The sequence below is a fragment of the Lonchura striata genome, chromosome 3 (genome assembly GCF_050655825.1).
Source record: "Lonchura striata isolate lonStrDom1 chromosome 3, ASM5065582v1, whole genome shotgun sequence".
NCBI lineage: Eukaryota > Metazoa > Chordata > Aves > Passeriformes > Estrildidae > Lonchura > Lonchura striata.
The window spans coordinates 14,327,962-14,348,261 of record NC_140705.1 but is presented as its reverse complement, the minus strand read 5'-3'; the positions used below and the strand labels follow the sequence as shown (position 1 = coordinate 14,348,261).

The window sequence follows — 20,300 nt, the reverse complement described above, 5'->3', positions numbered from 1 at the left end:
CATCAGCACTAAAAACCAGTTTGCCTCCTTGAGAGGTCTGTTGGAAATGCTCTGTGCTTATTGCCAAGCTGGGAGCTGCCAGCTGTGGCAGTACCTGTGCCAAGTGCTGTTTTTCCAGCATCAGGGCACAGACCAGAGTGTCCCAGTGCCTCTGCCTATGCCTTGACTATGATTGTCTTGTACAGGAATAGCACCTGTGTCCTATTGCACTAGCTTTGGTGCAAGGTCATCTTTTCCCCACATTAGCTTGTTCTCTAAGGTCAGCAGGGTGCCTTCTGAGGCTGGTACAGCTAAAGAAAAGAGTTCATGCATTGTGTCTGCTTTGAAATAAGTTTTGCTCATGTCAGTTTGCATTTCCAAGCCTACTAAATAGGAAAGACAGATAGTTTTTTTACAACAGTCACTCAAAAAATATGAACAAAACATAATTCATTAAATTCTAAAATTTTCCATTAATTGCAGGTCTGAATGAAATCCCCTTAGGGTTGTTTAAAAAATGTGAGCAGGAACAAGAGATTAGACAAATCAAAACATCAAATACTTAACTGCAACATTAACTGTACTTTCAAAATGTTGGCAGGGATCCTGGAGAGTCGCGTGGTTGTTGCACCAGTACACAAAGAATGTTTTACAGGACTGTCTCTGATCACTGTTTTTCAGAGGAACTGAATGCACCGACAGCAGCACTTTTGGAAAATCACCAACTCTGTTGCAACACACTGTTGACTTTTCTGCTAATGAAATGTACTGTTTTCCTGTGGCAGTTCCTATTACAATGGTTCTGAGATTTATTTTTTGACCATGGAATTTTGATTGTTTTTAAGAAAGAAAGAAAAAGTAAAAACGTGTGCTTGCAAGCCCTGAAAGTCAACTGTGTCCTGGGCTGCGTCCAAAGCAGTGCGGGCAGCAGGGTGAGGGAGGTGATTCTGCCCCTCTGCTCTGCTCTGGTGAGATCTCACATGGGAGTGCTGCACCCAGCTCTGGGGCCTTCAGCACAGGAAAGATGTGGAACTGCTGGAGCAAGTGCAGAGGAAGGTACAAAGGTGACCAGAGGTCTGAAGCACCTGTCCTCTGCAGATAGGCTGAGAGAATTGGGGTTGTTCAGGTTGCAGAAGAGAAGGTTCTGGGGAGACCTTATGTCACTTTCCAGTACCAGAAGGGGCAACAAGAGAGTTGGAGAGGGACTTTTTATGAGGCTTGTAGAACAAGGGTGAATATCTTTTAACTGGAAGAAGGTAGGCTTAGACTAGATATTAGGAAGAAATTCTTTACTGTGGGGATGGTGAGGCACTGGAACAGGTTGGGCAGAGAAGTGGCGAGTGCTTCATCCCTGGAAGTGCGCAAGGCCAGGCTGGATGGAGCTTTGAGCACTTTAGTCTCATTAAAGGTGTCCCTGCACATGGCAGGGGGGTGGGAACCAGATGGTCTTTCAGGTTCTTTCCGACACAAACCACTCTATGATACCTCTCAAACACAAACAGGCATGTGCAACAGGAAAATGCAATTATATTGAATTCAGCATTTCCATACAACATGCATCTGTATTTCAATTATTACTTTAGCCTGGAAGAGTATTTCTGTTCATTTAATTATTGGTGTAACATTGCCAGTATTTTTATTCTGCTACTGAGAACAGGAAAGATAGACCACTTGTTAAAACAATGGGCCATGTGGAAAGAGGTCTGTTCCTAATTCAGATGCTAGAAGTCCTTTGTAATGCCAAGTAAGTAATTTAATCAGGGTGTATTTCAATTTCTTAGTTTGATAAATGGAATTTATAATATCTTCTGGTCCATAAGGTTGTTGAGAGACTTGGTAAACTTGTTTGAATACTGTGGTGCAATCCTTAGTGGAATGTTCCAAGTGCAAGATATTGTCATGAACAGAAGACGGCCTATGTGCTATACCTCTTTGTTTTCCTCTGATTGTGCCACCTCAAACTTACTTGTCACATCCCACACATGAAATGATACTCTAATTACACATGTACCAGAGCATGTGAGTGTAATTATTAGTGTAATCAACATTAATACAACCCTTGAGAACTGGACGTACCAGAACTAGGTGAATTTATTTCTGTAGTGCTTGTTTTGCTATTTCTGATTGCTCCCTATTTGTAATGGTTTAATAGTCTTTATTCAAATGGAAGAAAGTTCAGAAAAAGGATAATTTTATACCTTTTCTATTTGCTCAGTAAAATTCCACAGAGTATTCTGGGTGTCATATAACTTGAGAATGATAGAGAGCAAATGTTTTTTCTTTTTTCCTGGTGAGCATTTTTGTTTGAAAAATGTTAAGATTTGAATATGTGGGAACATGGGTGTTTTGAGAACACACCACCAGTAAATCTGGCCATAACTTCTAGGCAAAAAAGGGAAGTCTTTCAAATTATTTGTTCATATCATCATCATCGTCATCATTATCACCATGATCATCATCCTATTTATTGATCTGTAGTGTTAGTCTTTACAGTATAACAGAATAAGAAGTATTATAAAATGCAGTTCAGAATTTCTCTTCAATAACTTTTCCTTTTATTTATATGTGTCCCTTCATCTCCAGCAACACTGAAAGTTTACGCTACTTAGTGGGTATTAATTAATGTCAATATGTCTTGCAACTGTGGCTTCTTTAAAAATGAAATCACCATTTACTCCTACTTTTGTGCGTTCATAAAGTGGTTGTCACAGTAATTGTCACCTCAGCTGTGGGATCTGTCTCTGGAAGAACAGTCACACTGCTGAGGCTCCTGTGCTGCCTGTCTGCAGAGGAATTACTCATGTAATATACTAATGCCTCTGCTATGCAGACTCTGAGCACCAGCTTGCTTCAAAGGGGCTGAAGTGTGTTCTTCTTGTTCTACAAAACAGCTTTTCCTGTCCTACTGGGTACTAGAGTCTTCCTGTACCCTGAACACATCTAGGGATGATGCCATATGAAAAGATCTTTGGCATCCCCATCCTGCAAAAGAATAGACAGTGTTGTGGTTCTTCAGAGCTCACAGTATTTGCTGGCTTCTAAGTTCTCTCCAGCTGATGATACAGATCCTACTAGCAGAGGACTAAATCCTTCTTCAAAACCCCTGAAAATGGAGGTGGTGGAAGGAGAATTGAGAACATTTCTCAGTCAAGATAAAAAGTGAGGATAACACAAAGGCCATGTGGCTTACAAAGGAATCTTGTAAGAGGTATTAATTGAATCTGGGTTTCAAGGACCATGAATGAGGCCTGTATATATTAACTTCTGTGTATGGTTAATTAACTATGCTAATTTTTATTATGTTTTGTTTTTTTTCAGATTCCGTTGATGAAAGATCCCGGTTGGATTCGAAATGTCTGGACACGTAATCTAAATGTAGGAATTTAATTGTTCACTTGCTTTTTAACTCCAGTGCCTTAGAGCAGGCCCAGCTTGAAGCCCAGTGGTCTTTGATAAAGCAGGATGAGGAGTGGTTAATTCTTGCCCACTTCCTGGTACCCAATGCAGTGTCCAAGTGTCACTCTTTGGACACTGTTACTATATGTCATCACTATAATGTGATATTATTATTCCTGTGAAAGGCTCAGTAGCTCTGTGAAACTGGTGGCCCTCATATATGGCCAGTAATAGCAGGATAAGGATGGAAAAACCATAACAATTTGGAAATTTGGCACTTGACCTGGACAATAAGCAGAGTGAGCAAACCTGTGACAGATGTGAGATGCAAGCCAGGGAAAATATGCCCAGACATCCCTGCTGCTGCTTTCCTGGAAGGCAGAGAAGCACATCTGTGAGGTGGAGGTCTTGGGACACAGCCATGGATTGACAGAAGAACCACTCACTCAAAAGAAGGAATGAGAGGGGAAGAAAGCACTTCCCATACCAGTTATAGAACTGCCAGTGCTGAATGATTGGTTAAGGAGGCAAAAGAGGCAGATCCAGGGAACAACCTGATGCTTTAAGTGACTCGGGACTCTATTCCTCAAAGTGACCTACTCTTGCAGTGATGGTGGGGCAGATTATTTAGAGGCTGACTTGATGAAATCACAGGTAAGTCCATAGCATTTCTACCCAGCACCAAGCAGAGCTGAGCATTCACATCCACCTAGCTGAGCTATTGGAGTGACTGTCCAGCTCTGCGCAGGCTTCACAGAGGTATTAGCCTGGGTGGAGTGTGATGTTAGATAGCTACACTGCTATCTCACGTAAATCCTACCTGGGGGCTCCAGACAACCTACACAGTGCAGTGTAGGGTATTCTCTATACTTTCCAGAGGAATCTTCCTGATCCAGGAACCTGTGGAGACTTGCTTGTAGCTTGTTGGTTTTGGAGCTGGTTGTCAGAGCCTGGCAGCCTCTCAGCTGGGTCTGGCAGATGTAGGAAGGTATGTCAGCTTCAACAAACTGAGGATCTAACCTTCATGCTGAGCTTGATATTAGCAATGTCACGTAAATAATTGCAGCTAGATAAGCCAAACAGGCAGTCTGAAATTGGGATGGGGTTTGTTGCTGTTGGCAGGAGTTGGGTTTGGACATGCAATTCAGTAGCTGTGCTTTGCAGACAGACAGGTATCTGGGAATTCAAAATGCCAGTAAAATAAACAGAGGGAACTCCAATCAGCAAAGGACTGCATAAAATGTGAAAGTTAAACATATGTGAAGTGATAGATACTACAGATATGCTCTTTTCATTCCAAACTTTGGGAACATTCAGATCTACATTCAGGTGAGATTCTGAAATTTACAAAAACATATGCTGGGTAACCAAAACATGCCATGTGAACTTGTGATGTAACTTTGAAAGAATGGAGGATAATACATACTTGCAGTAAGATTATACTTTAAGAAGGATTAAGTTATGGGTTATTTGGACAAAAATTTGAATCTTTAAAAATGTATCAGTACTATGGTTTTTGTCCTAAATTTCTCAGAAGCTAGTACAGAAATACACAAAAAAGAGGAGAAGGAAGGATTTTGTAATGTGGATGTGCTACATTTAAAGCCTACTCTACAGAAAGAAGATTGAGGGAAACAAGCTAACCCCTAATGATAAAAAAATCTTAGAGATTGAGCAAATAAAAGAGTTGCTTGCACTATGCTGTTTCAATATCTGCAGAGAGAAGTTAGCAGTATGAAACAAAAAGTGAGAAAAACATATCAGGCCGAATCTACCACAGGAAGCAGTTACCCAAAACAAATAACATCTGACCTGGACAAGGTAGATAAGCAATAAGCATGATCCCACGCAAGCAACATGAAAAACATGCAGGGTGAATGAACTGGGCTGTCATCTAGGGCTGCAGGGGAGTGACATCTGATATCACTGGGATGACTGCACAGGGAGGCTTTTTTGTTAGTGCCCAAATTGCAGTGTGGAGGTTGGAACGGGGAAAACGGTGTCTGAAGAGTTCACATCAGAAGCAGACATGTACCTTGACATGACTCTGACCTACCTGTGGGTATGCCTTTGGTTTTTATTCTACTAAATAGGATTATTTTCTTTGTCTTCTGACCAATCCTTTGTCTCTTCGTGTACTATGATACAAAACACTGCTTTCCTGCTCCTACTCTTGCTTTTAAAAAACCCCAACACTTCACCTGTTTGAGGCAATGAGCAAACCCTTTGCTTGTGTAATACAGAGTTCACTGGCTTGAAAGGGATTATATTGCTCTGTGTGAACTGATCACCAGGCCTGATACTTTCAGACTCTAAACTCACTGGGACGGGAATTCTCTCCGTGCATGATACCACCAACACAATGTGGCTGATGTGTGAGTAATAAAACAAGCTGATGTTGTTTTTGTGGGCAGAAGCTGCTGGCTTTGAGAGCCTGTGCATGGTATGTAGATTTTTCTGAAGTAGATATGGAATGAGGGTAGCAGGAATGAGGCAAAGTACCTGATGAATTCTCACATTTGCATAATGGAAATGGAAAGCATACAGGCCACCAGGACAAAAGTTTTCTGTTCAGGATGTGCTGGACCTAATGGAATGGATTTCCCTAATATCACCAAAGTATATTATTTACATAGATTTACACAAAGTTCTTGTTTTAGCACACACTTCTATTGTATTTATGGAACAAGGATAAATATTTTCAGTGTTAATCCTGAATGTGTCTTATTTTCTCAAAACAATTCTGAAACATAATGTTTTTAAACAATTCTTGCATGTATGCACAAGTGCTGATAAGCTTTTTTCCAACAGTGAAGAGGAATACATGGAGACAGAATTGACCCATTTATGTAAGGGTAGTACACCTAAAGAGCTACATGTAGAACAGGCTTGGTAATACATTCATTTATAGTATCTTAATACTGGACTAACTAAAATTGTTTCAACTTTCTCAGTTCAACATTGAATTACATTTCCTTTTGATGGATCATTGCCTTCTGAGAGCCATTCAAACACATCATACTTTGTGACCAGATTACATAGACATAGTAAACATCCCTTTAAGACAGTTGTGATTCACTTGCAAAAACTTGTGTGCATTTTGGACTTCAAGACTCTTTTATACTGAAGTTTTCATTAGAGTAAAATTTAAATTTTTGCTCAGCTTTCAACACAATGGCAGAAATCAGAAAAAAACCCTTTCTTTCAAACCACAGACTACAGTTCCTCCATTGGTTAATATATCCTTTGTCAGCAAATCAAAATTTAGTTTTCCAAGTAATTATTTTTAGACTGATGGAGATGAAATGTTGTTTAATGATAGTTCTAAAATAACATTCACTACTATGTTCAGGGATTTTAGTGCTATAACACTTCTGCAGTAACTACACTCATTTTGACACTGTGAGTACTTACTTTAAGGGAAGGATTTACTGAATTACCTGGGACACTTCTACCACTCATAGAAATTTAAACCTGAAACAGACATAAAGTACCATTTTCATAATTTTGCAAGCTAATACCTATTAAAGGTATTAGCACTCCAGTTGTAGAAATCATAAGACTTAAACTAATCTCTCAGATAATATCACATAGATATGCATCTCCTTGCAGGAGATGTAAAGAATGACAGCAGCTAAAAAACAAATAAGTGGCAATGTTCCTGCTTTAACACAACTGACTTAGAGGTTCCAGTTAGAGTTTTATACAGGTTCTCAGCCTAAATCAGGAGAATGAAATACTTAGATAAGAGAAAGAATGCAGTATTTATGGATTAATTACCCAGGGCTGTTGCAAATAATTAAAGAGAATTTATTGTTTTGTGATGTGCAGGATTTAATTCTGTGCCTCAGCTTGTTCCTAGGATTTTCACACAATTTTTATTATTAACTTTATCTATAACAATATATTTTTAAGAACCAAAGAGCTGACAACAATAAGATTGTCAGATTTTACAGCAACCAAGACTGGAAAGATTATTTGCTTAAGCCAAATATGTTTTAAAATATTGTCATTATTCCATTTAGCTCAAATTTTGCCTGATAAAAATTTATCACAAGAATTCAATGGATGATTGTACTTTTAATTCAAAACAAGCACAGTGACTCAAACTGTAATCACTAAAATCCCCAATAATGGAATTAAAAGGAAAACACTTCTAAGACAGATTATCCCAATCCAGTATCTCACCTCTCCCCCCAATTCAGCTGATACAGAGCCTTGAGGTTAAAGATCAGAGAGATCTGAAATCTGTGCTGCCAGATTAAGTTGTCTTCAAATTTGGCACAGAAGAAGGAATGAGAGGACAGTGTGGAAAGATCTTAGAGCCAGAGCTCTCTCATGCCTCACTGTTACAGAAAGCCCTGAGAAGAGAAAGCAGGAATCCTTCAGGTGGAGGCACAGGACCCACGCCTGCTGCAGAAGCTGAACTGGGAGAAGTACCTTTTTAAATGTTACACACCACTGTTAAAAAAAAACAAACAAACAAACAACAAAACACTGCTCTAACCTGGTTATATTCTGTCACTTCAAATATTCAAGAAAACTGAGCATTAGTGAGAGAGGAAAACACTAAGTAGTACAGGGTTGCACTATCTCACCTTTTTTACAGCAAAAGCAATAAACCTTTCTTTACTTTGGATGAAGGGATGAAGAGGTGAACTTTTGGGCAGTACCAGCAGAAGCCTTCCCCATTAGTTCACTGGTGAGGGAGACAATAGCCACAGTCTGCCTCTCCTCCTGACAGGCTGCTCACAATCCTCCATCTGCCTCTTTCTTGAGGGGAGAGTAAAACCCTTTTCATCCAGTTTAATTACAGTTCCTGGGAAAGTACAGAATTATCTCACTTCAAAGCCAAGAAAACCTGCTTCTTGTAATGCCAAGACAGGGACAGAGTATCCCTGAATTCACCAGGAGCCACACACAGCACAGCCCCCCTCTACCCTGGTCTGCACAGAAGTGAAGAATTTTTCTGTCACAGAGAGAAGCACCAAATATTGCTACTTGTATTATAAAACACATTTTAGATACTTCACTTTCTCAGTGGAGCTACAGAATGAACTTCAAGCTAACCTATATTAGCACTTAATTCTTAGCTCACCAGAAGGAAAAGCTTTGCACACAATATATATTAATTCTCTTATTTATCATAAGTGCAGCTGTTACATCTTTGCTACCTACAGTTTTCCTGGTAAGGTGGAAACAACACAGTGTACTAATCAAGATGTCTGGTTTTACAATCCCCAAGAAGTAACTTTCAGAACCTATTTGCAAGAATAATTTGATACTGGTAGGCACTCTGATCTGGAAATTTTAGACATGAGGCTGAGAGAAAAGCAACAAACTTCTCAACAGAAGGAGTTGGTTTCCAAATATCTTTCTCCTCTTTGGGATTAAGATTGGAATTTTATTTTCCAAGCATTGCAGGTACTGTGAAGAAAAGATTATATCCTGGGAAACAGACCAGCTTTGTTTGATGTTCTCAAAGCATGTTTTGTACTATTTTGTTCTGAACAAATAATACCAATTATTTTGATTTGCTGTGCTTTGAAAACAGTATTCTGGGCAGAAGCTTTGCTAGTCATGCACAGATATATTGGACTGATGAAAAGCTAGATTTTGTCCACGACAGAATGGATGAGCTGTGTTATGTCTCTCATTTCTTGTATGTATGTGCACTAAGACACCAGTATGTATTTTACCTGAGCAGGATACAGGCCTGTGTTTGAATAAGCACATGCATGAACTGTGGTCTTGGCTGAAGAAAGAACACACTGATGATTTCACTGTTATATCCTTAACCTCACATTGTAATTGCTTTGCTTTATCAGGGCTCAAGCTTTTCTAAGATTTTTAAGATTATCTTTAGAGAGCTCAACTGTGGCTATTTACAGATTTGGAGCTAAATTGCTTTCTGATGAGATTGGACTGGTACAAGTGTAGCTCCAGCAGGGCTGATATATTAAGGCTCTCTTATTCCTAGTTTAAATACCCCTACGCTCTTCTGCTTTGATGATATTTGGATCATAGGAGTCAATAGAAGTCTCTATTCTCAGTAGTCAAGTACTTTGTAGCAGAGAAATGACTTTTGACTGGGGAAAGAGCTGCTAGGATATAAAGGAAGCATTGAGGTTCTCATGTGTTTGCATGGTTGGATGTGGATCTAGAGGAAGAAGAAAGGCTCTTCTGAGAACCTTCACCATCAGGACTTTTTATACTCTTAGAAGCAAAAAAAAAAACTTAGACAAGTCTTTTTTGGTGGGGAGGAAAGGTGTATCTGTCACAAAATTAAGTCCAAAAGTACTTGGTTCAGAATCAATTTTGGTTATGCAATACACATACTGATGGCTTGAGAGATGTTACCATTACAGATGAGCATTTTGGTACATTATCAGTGCTTCCTGCCCTACCTCTAATTCCAGCTGCAACAGTTCCTGGAAAATTGCAATCCCACATTTGACAATTTGACAAAATAATCCTCTCAGTTTTGCTTTTCACTGGTCACTGCCATGCCTCATTACTGACTGAAACTTTATACTACTTCTGATGACATCACAGTCCTCCTGACAATGATGTAATCATCTCACCTCTTAAAACAGAGCTCAAATAAGAAAGATAATAAATGATGCCAGAAGTGTATTGTCTATCATGTGCAACTGTCAGCAAATGATTACAATACTCAGAAACTGTGATGATGCAGAAAGCAAAATCCCAAAGCTAAAGCTGTCAAACTGCAAGGATCTCAGGGGGACAGATACAAAGCAAAAGCTGCAGCACAGTCAAAACTGGCAACACATTAAAGTCAAAGGCGGGGGAGGAGGGAATGTTTTAGAAATCTCTGCAACTAAGTAACATCTACATATACTTTTAAAAATTGGTCTCCGATTCTCCAGACAAGCACTTAGAGGCAGATTAAATGCCAGTATTTACATGCTACAACACCCTGTACTACTGTGCCTTCAAATGAAGGATGAAATGAAGTAGTAGGTAATTGTACTTAAAGGAAAAAGGAAAATAAAAATAAAGGGGGGGGGGAAGTGAACTAGACAGAGAATTCAGTAGATTATCAGAGGCAACTGTAGGTATTTTTTTACTGTACAAAAATATCTACTTACGTTAGGAGAGAAATTCCTTTGTTAGGATGGTGGAACGTTTAATCAGGTAATTACAGAGTCAGTCAAATGTCTTTTTGATGTTTACACTGGAATAAAACTAAATCAACACTTAATTTACACTACATGAGCTACTCTGAGTTTATTACTTACATAAAGAATGTCAGCACAACTCCAGAGCCATCTTTACATGAGTTAATTATAAATTAAAGCTAAAAACTCATCTTTTCTATTTATTGAATAATTTTTACCTGCACATTGGGCATTCATTAACAGTTGTAGCCATTCATAACCCAGGTTCTGTGTGCCTGAACATCAACTCTAGTTTTAGTGGGGGAAAAACCAGACATTACTGCTAATGCATGATGGTTTGAATGGTTATTTTGCTCACTGGCAACATCTTTGCTAGGAAAATCTAGCATCCTAAGATAGAAATGAAGGCTTTCCCCCCCCCCGCCCCTTTCATGAAATTACATAATTTTTAATAGGAGTCTGTTCTTGGATTTTATTAAACTCTTCTGTGCTTGTCAACTCTTTTAAAACCCAGTTTTATTAATTTACAAAAGACTACACAACTCAACTTTCTTCATAAGTGTATTTTCATAGTAACTATGAGCCCAGATCATAGGCTAGAACTCCACTGTGCCAGAACTATACAAACACAGAGTGAATACATAACTTATAAGGTCTTTGAAGCAAGACTCAGACTTAGGTAATAATGAATTCATGTACATTGACCATCAAAGGAATGGAAAGAAAAACGTCCATGAGCAAGTCCTTCAAAATTCTGTGGACAGTTTTAGATCAAACCTTCATAAACAAACATTTGTTGATCAACACAATACCTTCAGAAAGAAACCTGTCAAAGGTGAAACCTTTCAGGAAGAAAACAATAATATTTCAGAACTTCATCATTCCTGAGTGTGTTTTGGAAAAAACACTGTCAGGGACTTTCACTAGGGCTATATTCCCTCTGCCAGCTACTCTGTGGGTAACTCCAGATTATTTTTTAGGAACCATCCCTGACAATACTGTCCTCCAAACTCTGCAATGGGCTGAGTCGAATCCACAGCCATGACCATGCTAGGGCTTGGACAATATCAAAGTACTGGTTATGTACTACTGCTTAGTCCTTAGCTAGAACTAATTGAGAGCAGTTATGAGCTGAAGTGCAGCACAAGTAAGGATTTCAGAATGAGTTGGCAAAGGTTGTTCTAGGGAAGTAATCTGAAGAACACCACTCTGCACACTGGTCATACCATGAATAAGAATAAAGTGAAAAAGCATAGAAGGATGGTACCCTGCTCACTGTTGCTGTACAAGCATTTGGCACTTCCCACAGCATCTTGTGTGTGTTGTGGCTGTATTTGTGTATTGTGACTCTGCTCTGTAGGAAGAGAAAACATGACCTTGTATATCAAATAATTTAAAATGTAGAGCACTATTCTGTGGGCTATTTTACAGCAAGCAGCAGATGGTTGGACATGATAAGTAGCTAAACACAATATAGTATTTCCAAAAATGAGAACCTAGCTTCCGGATTTCTGAAAGAAGCATGGAAGGGTGGGTGTTGTTGAGGCTGTGGAAAGACAGTGGTTTTGATTCAGTATGTTATGATCATGTTTTGACTTTAGCATAGTAGTAGAAGACCATAGTGGACCAATATGTTAGAGGAGGCCTCCCACCTAACGTGGATGGTGGTGGCTGTAGATTTCCACTCTCTCAGAGGGAACACATTATGGGATTGTATTCCGCAGAGATGTGGTGGGCAGAGCACTGGTAGGATCCACAGTCAACACAGATAAAGCTTCTTGTATTAACAGGCATGGGATTATTTACCAACATTTCTCATTGCCTACTGACTGCCCACTGGCAGGAGATTAGATATGAAATATGAAATGCCTGGAAAATGAAATTGCAGTTGTGTATTACTTTCTCCTCAGGACTAAGTATACACCTTTCTTTGCCAGGACTGGGCAGAAACTGTTGTCACTGACTTTTCTGTTCTAAATTGAAGTGTACTCATTAGTGCAGCTGTGTAACCAGGAATGGAGGAGAGAACAAGAGGCTGGGCTTGGAGTCTGAGTTTGCACTGGGTTCTATCACTCGGTGGCTCTGTCTTATCTGTGAGCTGTACAAAATCTGGCCAACATGGAGAGACAACTAAGTGAGATACAGGAAAGAAGATGTGTCACAGAAAAACAATTTCAAGGATTACAATCTAGTGATAATCTAGAGAAGATTCCACTAAGATTGTTTTGGAGTGTAACCTGAAATTTAACAGAAATGGACGGCTTAATTACTCTAATTACTAGTTACTCTTCCCAAGCTTCAGCTGCATGTACATTTTGAGGACTTCAACACAGAGATGCTGGAAATCTAGCTCTCAAAAACTTATTTCAGGCCTAAAACTAGCAGAGTGCTTCAATAATGACCTCTGACGCTTTGGTGTTTTTTATTTTTGGTGTAATATTTTTCCTCTTTTTTTTTTTGGTTACTCTGTTTCCTGTTTATTTGTAATGGACAAAGCACCACCCTCTCCTGAGTTCTGTAAACAAGATTCAAAAGGCCTGGAAGATTCCTTCTTCAGTTTGTTTTCAACATGGAAATCCACTTCCCTTTTTATTTGTGTAAGGCGATCAGTGCAAAGAGAGATTACAATAGGTTTACATACAGGAAAACCTCTATCAGGTGGAAAAACTTTATTTCCTCGCATTTATTTAAAGCGATAAAGAGCCTGACGCTGACAGACGCGTTCCCGATGGCGATGAATGCTAGGCTCTGGCAGCCCAAGCGACGACCTGCCTTTGCTCAGCCTGGGCTGAGCGATTCCCTTTCCTACTCTGTTTTACCCAGCTAGAAACCTGACTCGCCGGCGGCCGCGGGATCACCGCACACAGCGTGTCTGGGCCGCGGGATCACCCCACAGCACCGCGCATCGGCCGCGGGATCACCCCACACCAGCGCGCTTCGGCCCCGCCCCGGCCCGGCCCGCGCCGTGCCCCCGCTCCGCCGCGCCTTCCCGGCCCCGCGCCGCCTCCTCCCGGCGCCTCCTCCGGGGCGGCACCGCCGGGCGGCTGCAGCGGCCCCGGCGGCGTCCCGCGGCCGCGGCGCGCACAGAGGCGGCGGCGAGCGGAGCTGCGGGAGCCGGCCCGAGGCAGAGGTGGGTGCCAGGGCTCTGGCGGCCTCTGCGGGAGGAGGGAGGCCCTTCCTCCTCCGGCTGCCCGCAGGCGGGGATGGCAAGGCCAGGAGCTGCTGAAGGCAGCGGGTCCGTCCGGCCTGGGCGTCCTGGCGGGGCTCAGGGCGGCTGCCCGCACCCCCTGCCCGCACCCCCTGCCCGCACCCCCTGCCCGCACCCCCTGCCCGCATCCCCTGCCCGCACCCCCTGCCCGCATCCCCTGCCCACCTTCCCTTGCGGAGCCGCCCGGCTCTGGGCAGTGACAGCTGCGCCCGGCTTGCTGGGCTCATGGTGGCCGGCCACTGCTTTGTGCATGGGATTAGAGGGAAGATGTGATGCTTTCCAGGTGTCCCCTCAAAGGGAGGCACTGTGCGTGGGGATCTCGGTTTTGGGTGCGTCCCCCGCCGAGCTGTGTGAGCTGGTGGTGGCCAGTGCCCCTCAGTGTGCGGCCGCAGCTTCTCCTTTGCCTTTAGGAATTTTGCTTCTCTTTGCCTGGCAGCTGCTGATGTAAATCGCTGCATTATGCCCCTGCTTCACTAATACTTTCCCTGAGCCTAAATAACGACAGCAGTAACAGGACAGAGGGATTTAATGACATGGCAGAGCCTGGCTAGCAGCAATGCAATGGCTACACGGGAAATTAATTTTTCAGATATTTTGTATTTCTTTTATGTTACCCTCCCAACACTTACTACTTTTCTGTTGATTTGAATATCTCCTCTACCTTCAAGAAGCAAAACTAAAAGCAAATGTGCATTGTGGGGAGGGGACAAAACACTGCAATATTGTTATCCCTGTCAAATAGAGGACTTGTGTAGAGGTAGTATCCCAGCCTTGATGTTGCAGACTATCTAGCAGATAATTTTTCGTTTCACATGCAAAGTCATAAGCCTTGATATATCTTTTGACCTCTAATTTGGCTTCTAGTGTGGACGGTGTTTAAAAATGGTTTATTTTCTGGACAGCTTAATCTGTGTCCCTGTCTCTGCTGTCTCAGGAAGCAAAACTGGTAAATGCTTAGTGTACACACATAAGGTTTTGTTGTCATCAGTTAGATAGGTGTACTCCTATTACAGTAAAATGAGCCTGCTTCCATTAAGAGAACTTGGAGAAAAACTGGGGAAGGAAATCAGATGGGAAATGCTCAACATAAATATGTTATGATTTTAGGCATAAAGCCATGGAAATATCTTCTAATGATAGATAATAACAGATAATTTCTGCTTTTCTTATAGCTCCAAGTCACTAACACAGATGCAGACTGCCTGATCATATCTGCTTACCTGATGCAGGGGGGCCTGTTTGTAAGGGAGTTGGGCAAGTTTTAGTCTTTGACCCTTTTCCATACCTGAGCATGTGCAGATGTACAGATCTGTTTATTTGTAAACATATATAACATAGCAGTCATCAAAACCAATTGGAATACAGTAAAAGCTTATTTAAACTTTTAAAATGCAAAAAATGTAGAGCCTAATGAACAAATTTGTTTTCCAATCCTGCTGAGAGAAACATGCCAAGTCACGTGAAGTGTTTGTATAGAGTAGTACTGCTGGTTTTCCACTCTGATTTATGTTCCCTCACTGACATCAGAACAGTAGCACAGGTCAACACAATACATGACTTACCATATATTCTCAGCTACTTCAAAAGTTCTTGGCTTCAGGCATCAGTTTGTACTTTTCAATTTGTTGAACTCCTTTATGCAGGGTCAGTCCAAAGGGGTCCAGTCCTTCTGTACGTTCCCTCAAAACGTCTCCATGAGGAGGGAAGCACTGTACAGTTGGGAAGTTAAGGTACAGTGGGACCAAGGGAAATGTGGAAGGTCTCCCAAGAAATCTCTGGGAAAGGAGTAGACAAGTCTTGAGATATGATTTCAGGACTGCCTGGAATTTCAAGAGGTGTCCCTTGTACTGTGCACTGCTCACTCTTAGTTTCTCTCTTTGTTTGGTAGTAGCAATTGTATGGGTATGTGGTGAGTCAGATCATCCCATTGATCTGGCTAGAAATTATTTTTTTCTGGCTTTAGTAGTGTTACTTTTCAGTGCTAACAGAAGGGTGAGATTTAGAGAGTGGGGAATGTGCAGCTGGGAGTATGCTATGGGGACTGTGGTTGTACCCTTGAGCTGGCCTTGAAATAATTTTCCTGGACTCTTGGGTACCAGTTTGATACCCTGACTGTGGAGCTTTGGGCCAGTTCTCCTTTTGTTTGAACATGGGGGTTTACTGCAGGCAAGTTTTGAGTCTTCAGTTTGAATTTTTGATTTTAGATGCTCTCAAGAAAATATTCTGTTCTTTACTTAATGGGACTTAATGAAGTATTGCACCAAGTAAGTTTTAACTATTTCAAATACAGTGCAATACAGAACCAGAGGAATAGTCATGTCATATTCAAAGTCCGTGACAGTGAGTGAGTGTGAGTGGGTGAGTTCTTGAAGGGACAGGCAGCTTGGAAGATAAGTTTGACATTTGATCCATTTGACTCTCTGGCTGTTATAAGAAGTCACAATTTTTGGCACTGGTCTTGGGTAACTTGGAATAGAAGTCAAATAGTTCCTAATAGAATTAAGCCTAGAATAATCCCAGCCCTGAAATATTTCTGGAGGTTTGACTGGCAGGAAGCACAATGCTCTTACTCTAGTGTAGAGCCAGGCACAGGCTGAATTTTGCTTTCTGATGTGGGACATAAAAGTGAGCTGCGCCTGTCTCCCAACTGACCAGATGTCAGATCACCTGCAGGAATGTGGTCTGTCCCATGTAGCTGTGACTATAGGGAAGTCTGGAACAAATGAGAGTATAATTGGACTTGGACAGAGTTTGCCCTCCTATTTACAGAACAACCAAAGTCACACTGCTCAGCAGAGTGCTCTGGCGTTCTCCCTCAGCAACTTCTCCAGATTGGAGTCATGGCTACTTATGGCTCCCTTTCAGGTCATGTGTCCAGGTTTCCTTTCCCAGGAGAAAAGAATATGCAAAGAGAGTGTTTGTATCTCAGCTGGGGACCTTGGCCTGCTGCAGTTGGGATATAGCCACAGTGGTAGACCCTGTTTGCAGCCAATGGGACCTACACCCTCTGAGATAAAAGCCTCAGTAACTAGCCCAGAGTTATGTGGGGATCCTGTAGGAAAGTGGAGCTCTAAAGGGAAGTCTCCCAAAGTCCCGTGCAATGTCTTCATGGCTCCTCTATAGAAAGTAAATCCAAGCTCTGATTTTACTTTGGAAAATGCACAACTTTGGGGTTCTGCCTGGGCACTTACTCAGAAAGGTAGGGTGGGAATTCATGGCAGTGACTTTAGGTTGGATTGATGTATTCCTACATCAAATAGTTAAGAAAAAGGCTTTTGGAAGGTCTTAATGATTTCCGGTTTCCTACGTGAAATGGCATAAAATATTAAGGGATTTGAATGTGATGATCAAACAGCATTAGTGACTTTTCAGTGTGTTGACAGCTTACTAATTTTAAAAATAATAGAATGATAGTTATTAAGAGCTTTTATAGTTAACATTACTATGATTGTTGCACAGACATGAAAGGTTAAGCTTAATTTTGAAAATATTCATCTAGAGAATCCTCATCTGAAATATTTTCATATCTCCCCTACCATTTATCATGAATCTTTTTTAGAACATAAACTCTGAAACTGTTTTTCATGGTAAAGAATATGTCAATAGTAAAATTCCAGTAGTTGCAGTAGAGGGATTAAGTGTTCAGTAATGCAGACAAAACGGAATTGTTTCAGTCAAGAATAGAAATACTTGATATTCAGTAAAAGAGTGTTAATAAGCACTGATTTTGAAGTATTATAATTTGCTTATTATTTTTTGTAAATGAGGAATAATTTTCTTGAAGGGACCACAGTCTGATTCCCAAATATAGTCCAATCTCTCAAGCTTTACATCTTCAAAACAGAAACCAAGGGGACCATATGGACCAGGTTTGCAAAATTGTCACAGTTTCAGTGTCAACAGCAGAGCTGCAGTGATGTATTCTAACTGAACATTGGCCCATTAATTTTTATCTTCCCTTCAACATTTCACAACATGTGTGGAAGTTCTTAGGAGGAAAGTTGATTTGTTTTGTCTTTGTGCCCGTCACTTCAGCCATGGACCAGGGTCCCATCATAATATCAGGTATTAGAAGTGTAACTGAACTATTTGTCTGTATTTGTTGTGGTTTTTTAGTGTTACATTTACCATTGCTGCAAATCTTCCTCTCCTGGCCTACAAAGCCAGTCCACAATCATAACTACAGAGCCTTAGAAAATTGGCTGAAAGAGACCTAAATGTTGCCAAAGCTCATTCTTGGGGACCAGACCACATAGCACCATCTATTCTACAAAGCTCTGTAAAGCTTTAAAAGGTGACTGCTTCTAAACTGGCCCAGGGAGTAGTGCCCAGTCCACCTTAGCTCCTTAGCTGTGCCTTGGCATTGCTGCGAGAGTGCTTATTATTAAATAAAGCAGATTTTGACACTTACCAGAAGCAGATTTTGAAATTTAAATAGATTCAGTAGAGATGTCCAGATTGTAATGGTCAGGTCTCTGATGGGATATGGGTTGATTTACTGCCTTGGCCACAGGCAGAGCACCAGTATCTTTCCCAAAGGTTACAATTGTCTGTTCTTAAACCAGTTCCTGCAGATGTTTGTCCTGTTTTCAAAATATTGTGCATTGGAAATTTCATATCTTCCAGAGGAAGTGTGTTTGACTTTTTAATTACCCTTACAGCACACTACCTAAATCAACTGTCTGTTTTTAGAGCATGTTGAATAGCATTTACATCCCTTAGTAATTTGGATATGTGTGGATATCTAATCTATTATTCATTAATGTTGTGGCACCTGACAAGACACCAGGTACTGCAAAAGAAAAAAAGGGCCTTAGTCTCTATGATTTTCAGTATTTTATTTTGAAAATTGCAGTAAAGAAAGATGAGGTAAGGGGAAGAGCTGAGCTGTAAAAAAATCCCCAGAAAAACAAACAACCAAAACCATGCCACAAGGGCTTTTTACTGGCTTTTCCAGTGGAATTAGGACATAGTGTCGTGTACCTGTATGAAAGAAGTGGATTATCTAGATGACAGTGTGTTTGATCTTACTGTGGCATCCAGAAAAGTGGGACTATAAAGAATGACGTATTTTGTTAGGTCAGTCTTTACTAAGTGAATAAATCAGTTAATAATAAGGGAGATCACCAGCTGTTTATTTTTGACTTATTTTTTCACATGATGATAAATTCTGAAAAATGGCGTCTGTCTTTAACAATCAAAAGAGTTGGAAATTTTCTAGGCTATCTGAAAGGTGCTGCTAGTTAGATTTACATTTAAAATTACACTAGAAAATACCTTTAATTTTATAATCAATGCAAAATATAGAGCTGTGAAATGTCTTCTGGCAAAGAAAAAACTCAGACCATTTGAGAATCCTGACAGAAGCAGTACAGACTGTTCTCACTTGCAAGCTTAGATCAAAGGATCTGAATTTTCCCAGCACGAAAAAATATTCTGTGCTATGTCCACTAGCATGGTATGAGAACAAGAGTTTTACTAAACTGAGTATCATGAGCAGGCAGGTACTGGGGGTGTAACCCACGATGTAAACTCATGTTTACTGCTGAAGTTGCTGCTGCCTCGTCAGTAAGTGAAAGACTTCTTGGAGTAGCCAGAGTGAAGTGTTGCTCCAAAACCACATCCAGTCCCTCTGGGGTTTGAGGAGTGTTGGTTTCCTGGACTGCTGACATGGCATGGATCAACTTTAGATTTGGAGTACAAACTTAATAAACCTCAGACTCCAAACAATCTCAGCATTGCTTGGCTTGCATAAAAGGTAGGATAGAGGGCATACAACCGTCAGAGTCTAATTTCTGAACTCTTCCCCATTTTAACTACAGCATCTTTTGTTCCCTACATTTGAAAAATAAACCCATTTTTGTAAGTTTCTTGGGGAAGTGGGGTTTGTGTGATCAGTTTCCCAGTCTGTCTTTGAATTCCACAGTGGATTTTTTGCACATGCCAGGTTCAGCCCCGCTTGAGAGGAGTGTCCACTACCAGCTCACAGTTTGAATGTGTTACTTTTTAAGGGATAAGAGATTTCCACTGTATGGAAGCAAGCTCTGCTGAGCTGATTGGCCTTAGAGCTTGTGGATGGTCTCCACCTTTTCTAATTTGTGGGTATAAAAATAATCTTTGTATCCAAAGACAGGGCAGGCAGAGAAGCTAAGATTTGTTGTGAGCAAGAATAGTTGCAAAACTCTGTGTTTAGGATTTTAGGAGCCCAGCTGGTGTGACTTCTAATGAGGATGTGTGAGTCCTCATGTTTGGGTTGTCTGCCCAGAGCTCTCCCAAACAGTGGGGTTTATATATAGTCCCAGCAGCTACTTCTCCACCAAGGAAGTAATGGCTGTTTTGCAGCTAGAAATTTTGTTACTTCAGCAGACCAAACATTTACTGGGGTCAGCTATACTGTGTGATTTTGACTCTAACTGTAGCTATATTTGCATTTAATTTAGCTCAATAAGAAATGTGTTTGTTTTTGTGCTTTAGGTTGGAAAAATTGCCAGTAAAACTATTTTTCCACAGCAAAGGGGTAATTTTAAAAGTTTGCTTATATCTGCCAGCCTGGAGGCTGGCTTCTGAACTTATAT

The 20,300-nt window shown here is 40.9% G+C and overlaps 1 protein-coding gene across 7 annotated transcripts in view; it reads left to right on the top strand.

Moving 5' to 3' along the window:
• Nucleotides 1-20,300, top strand: part of LPIN1 (lipin 1) — a 78,845-nt gene that overhangs the window by 17,918 nt on the left and 40,627 nt on the right. For 4 of the 7 annotated variants that reach the window (XM_021525386.3, XM_085576279.1, XM_021525389.3 and 1 more), the window contains exon 2: nucleotides 3,298-3,354. In XM_021525386.3, coding sequence (XP_021381061.3) covers nucleotides 3,298-3,354 — 57 coding nt within the window. Of the gene's footprint in view, nucleotides 1-3,297; nucleotides 3,355-3,913; nucleotides 4,030-13,535; nucleotides 13,648-20,300 lie in introns of those variants that run through there. The other 3 variants (XM_085576282.1, XM_085576280.1, XM_085576278.1) reach the window with 2 other exon arrangements.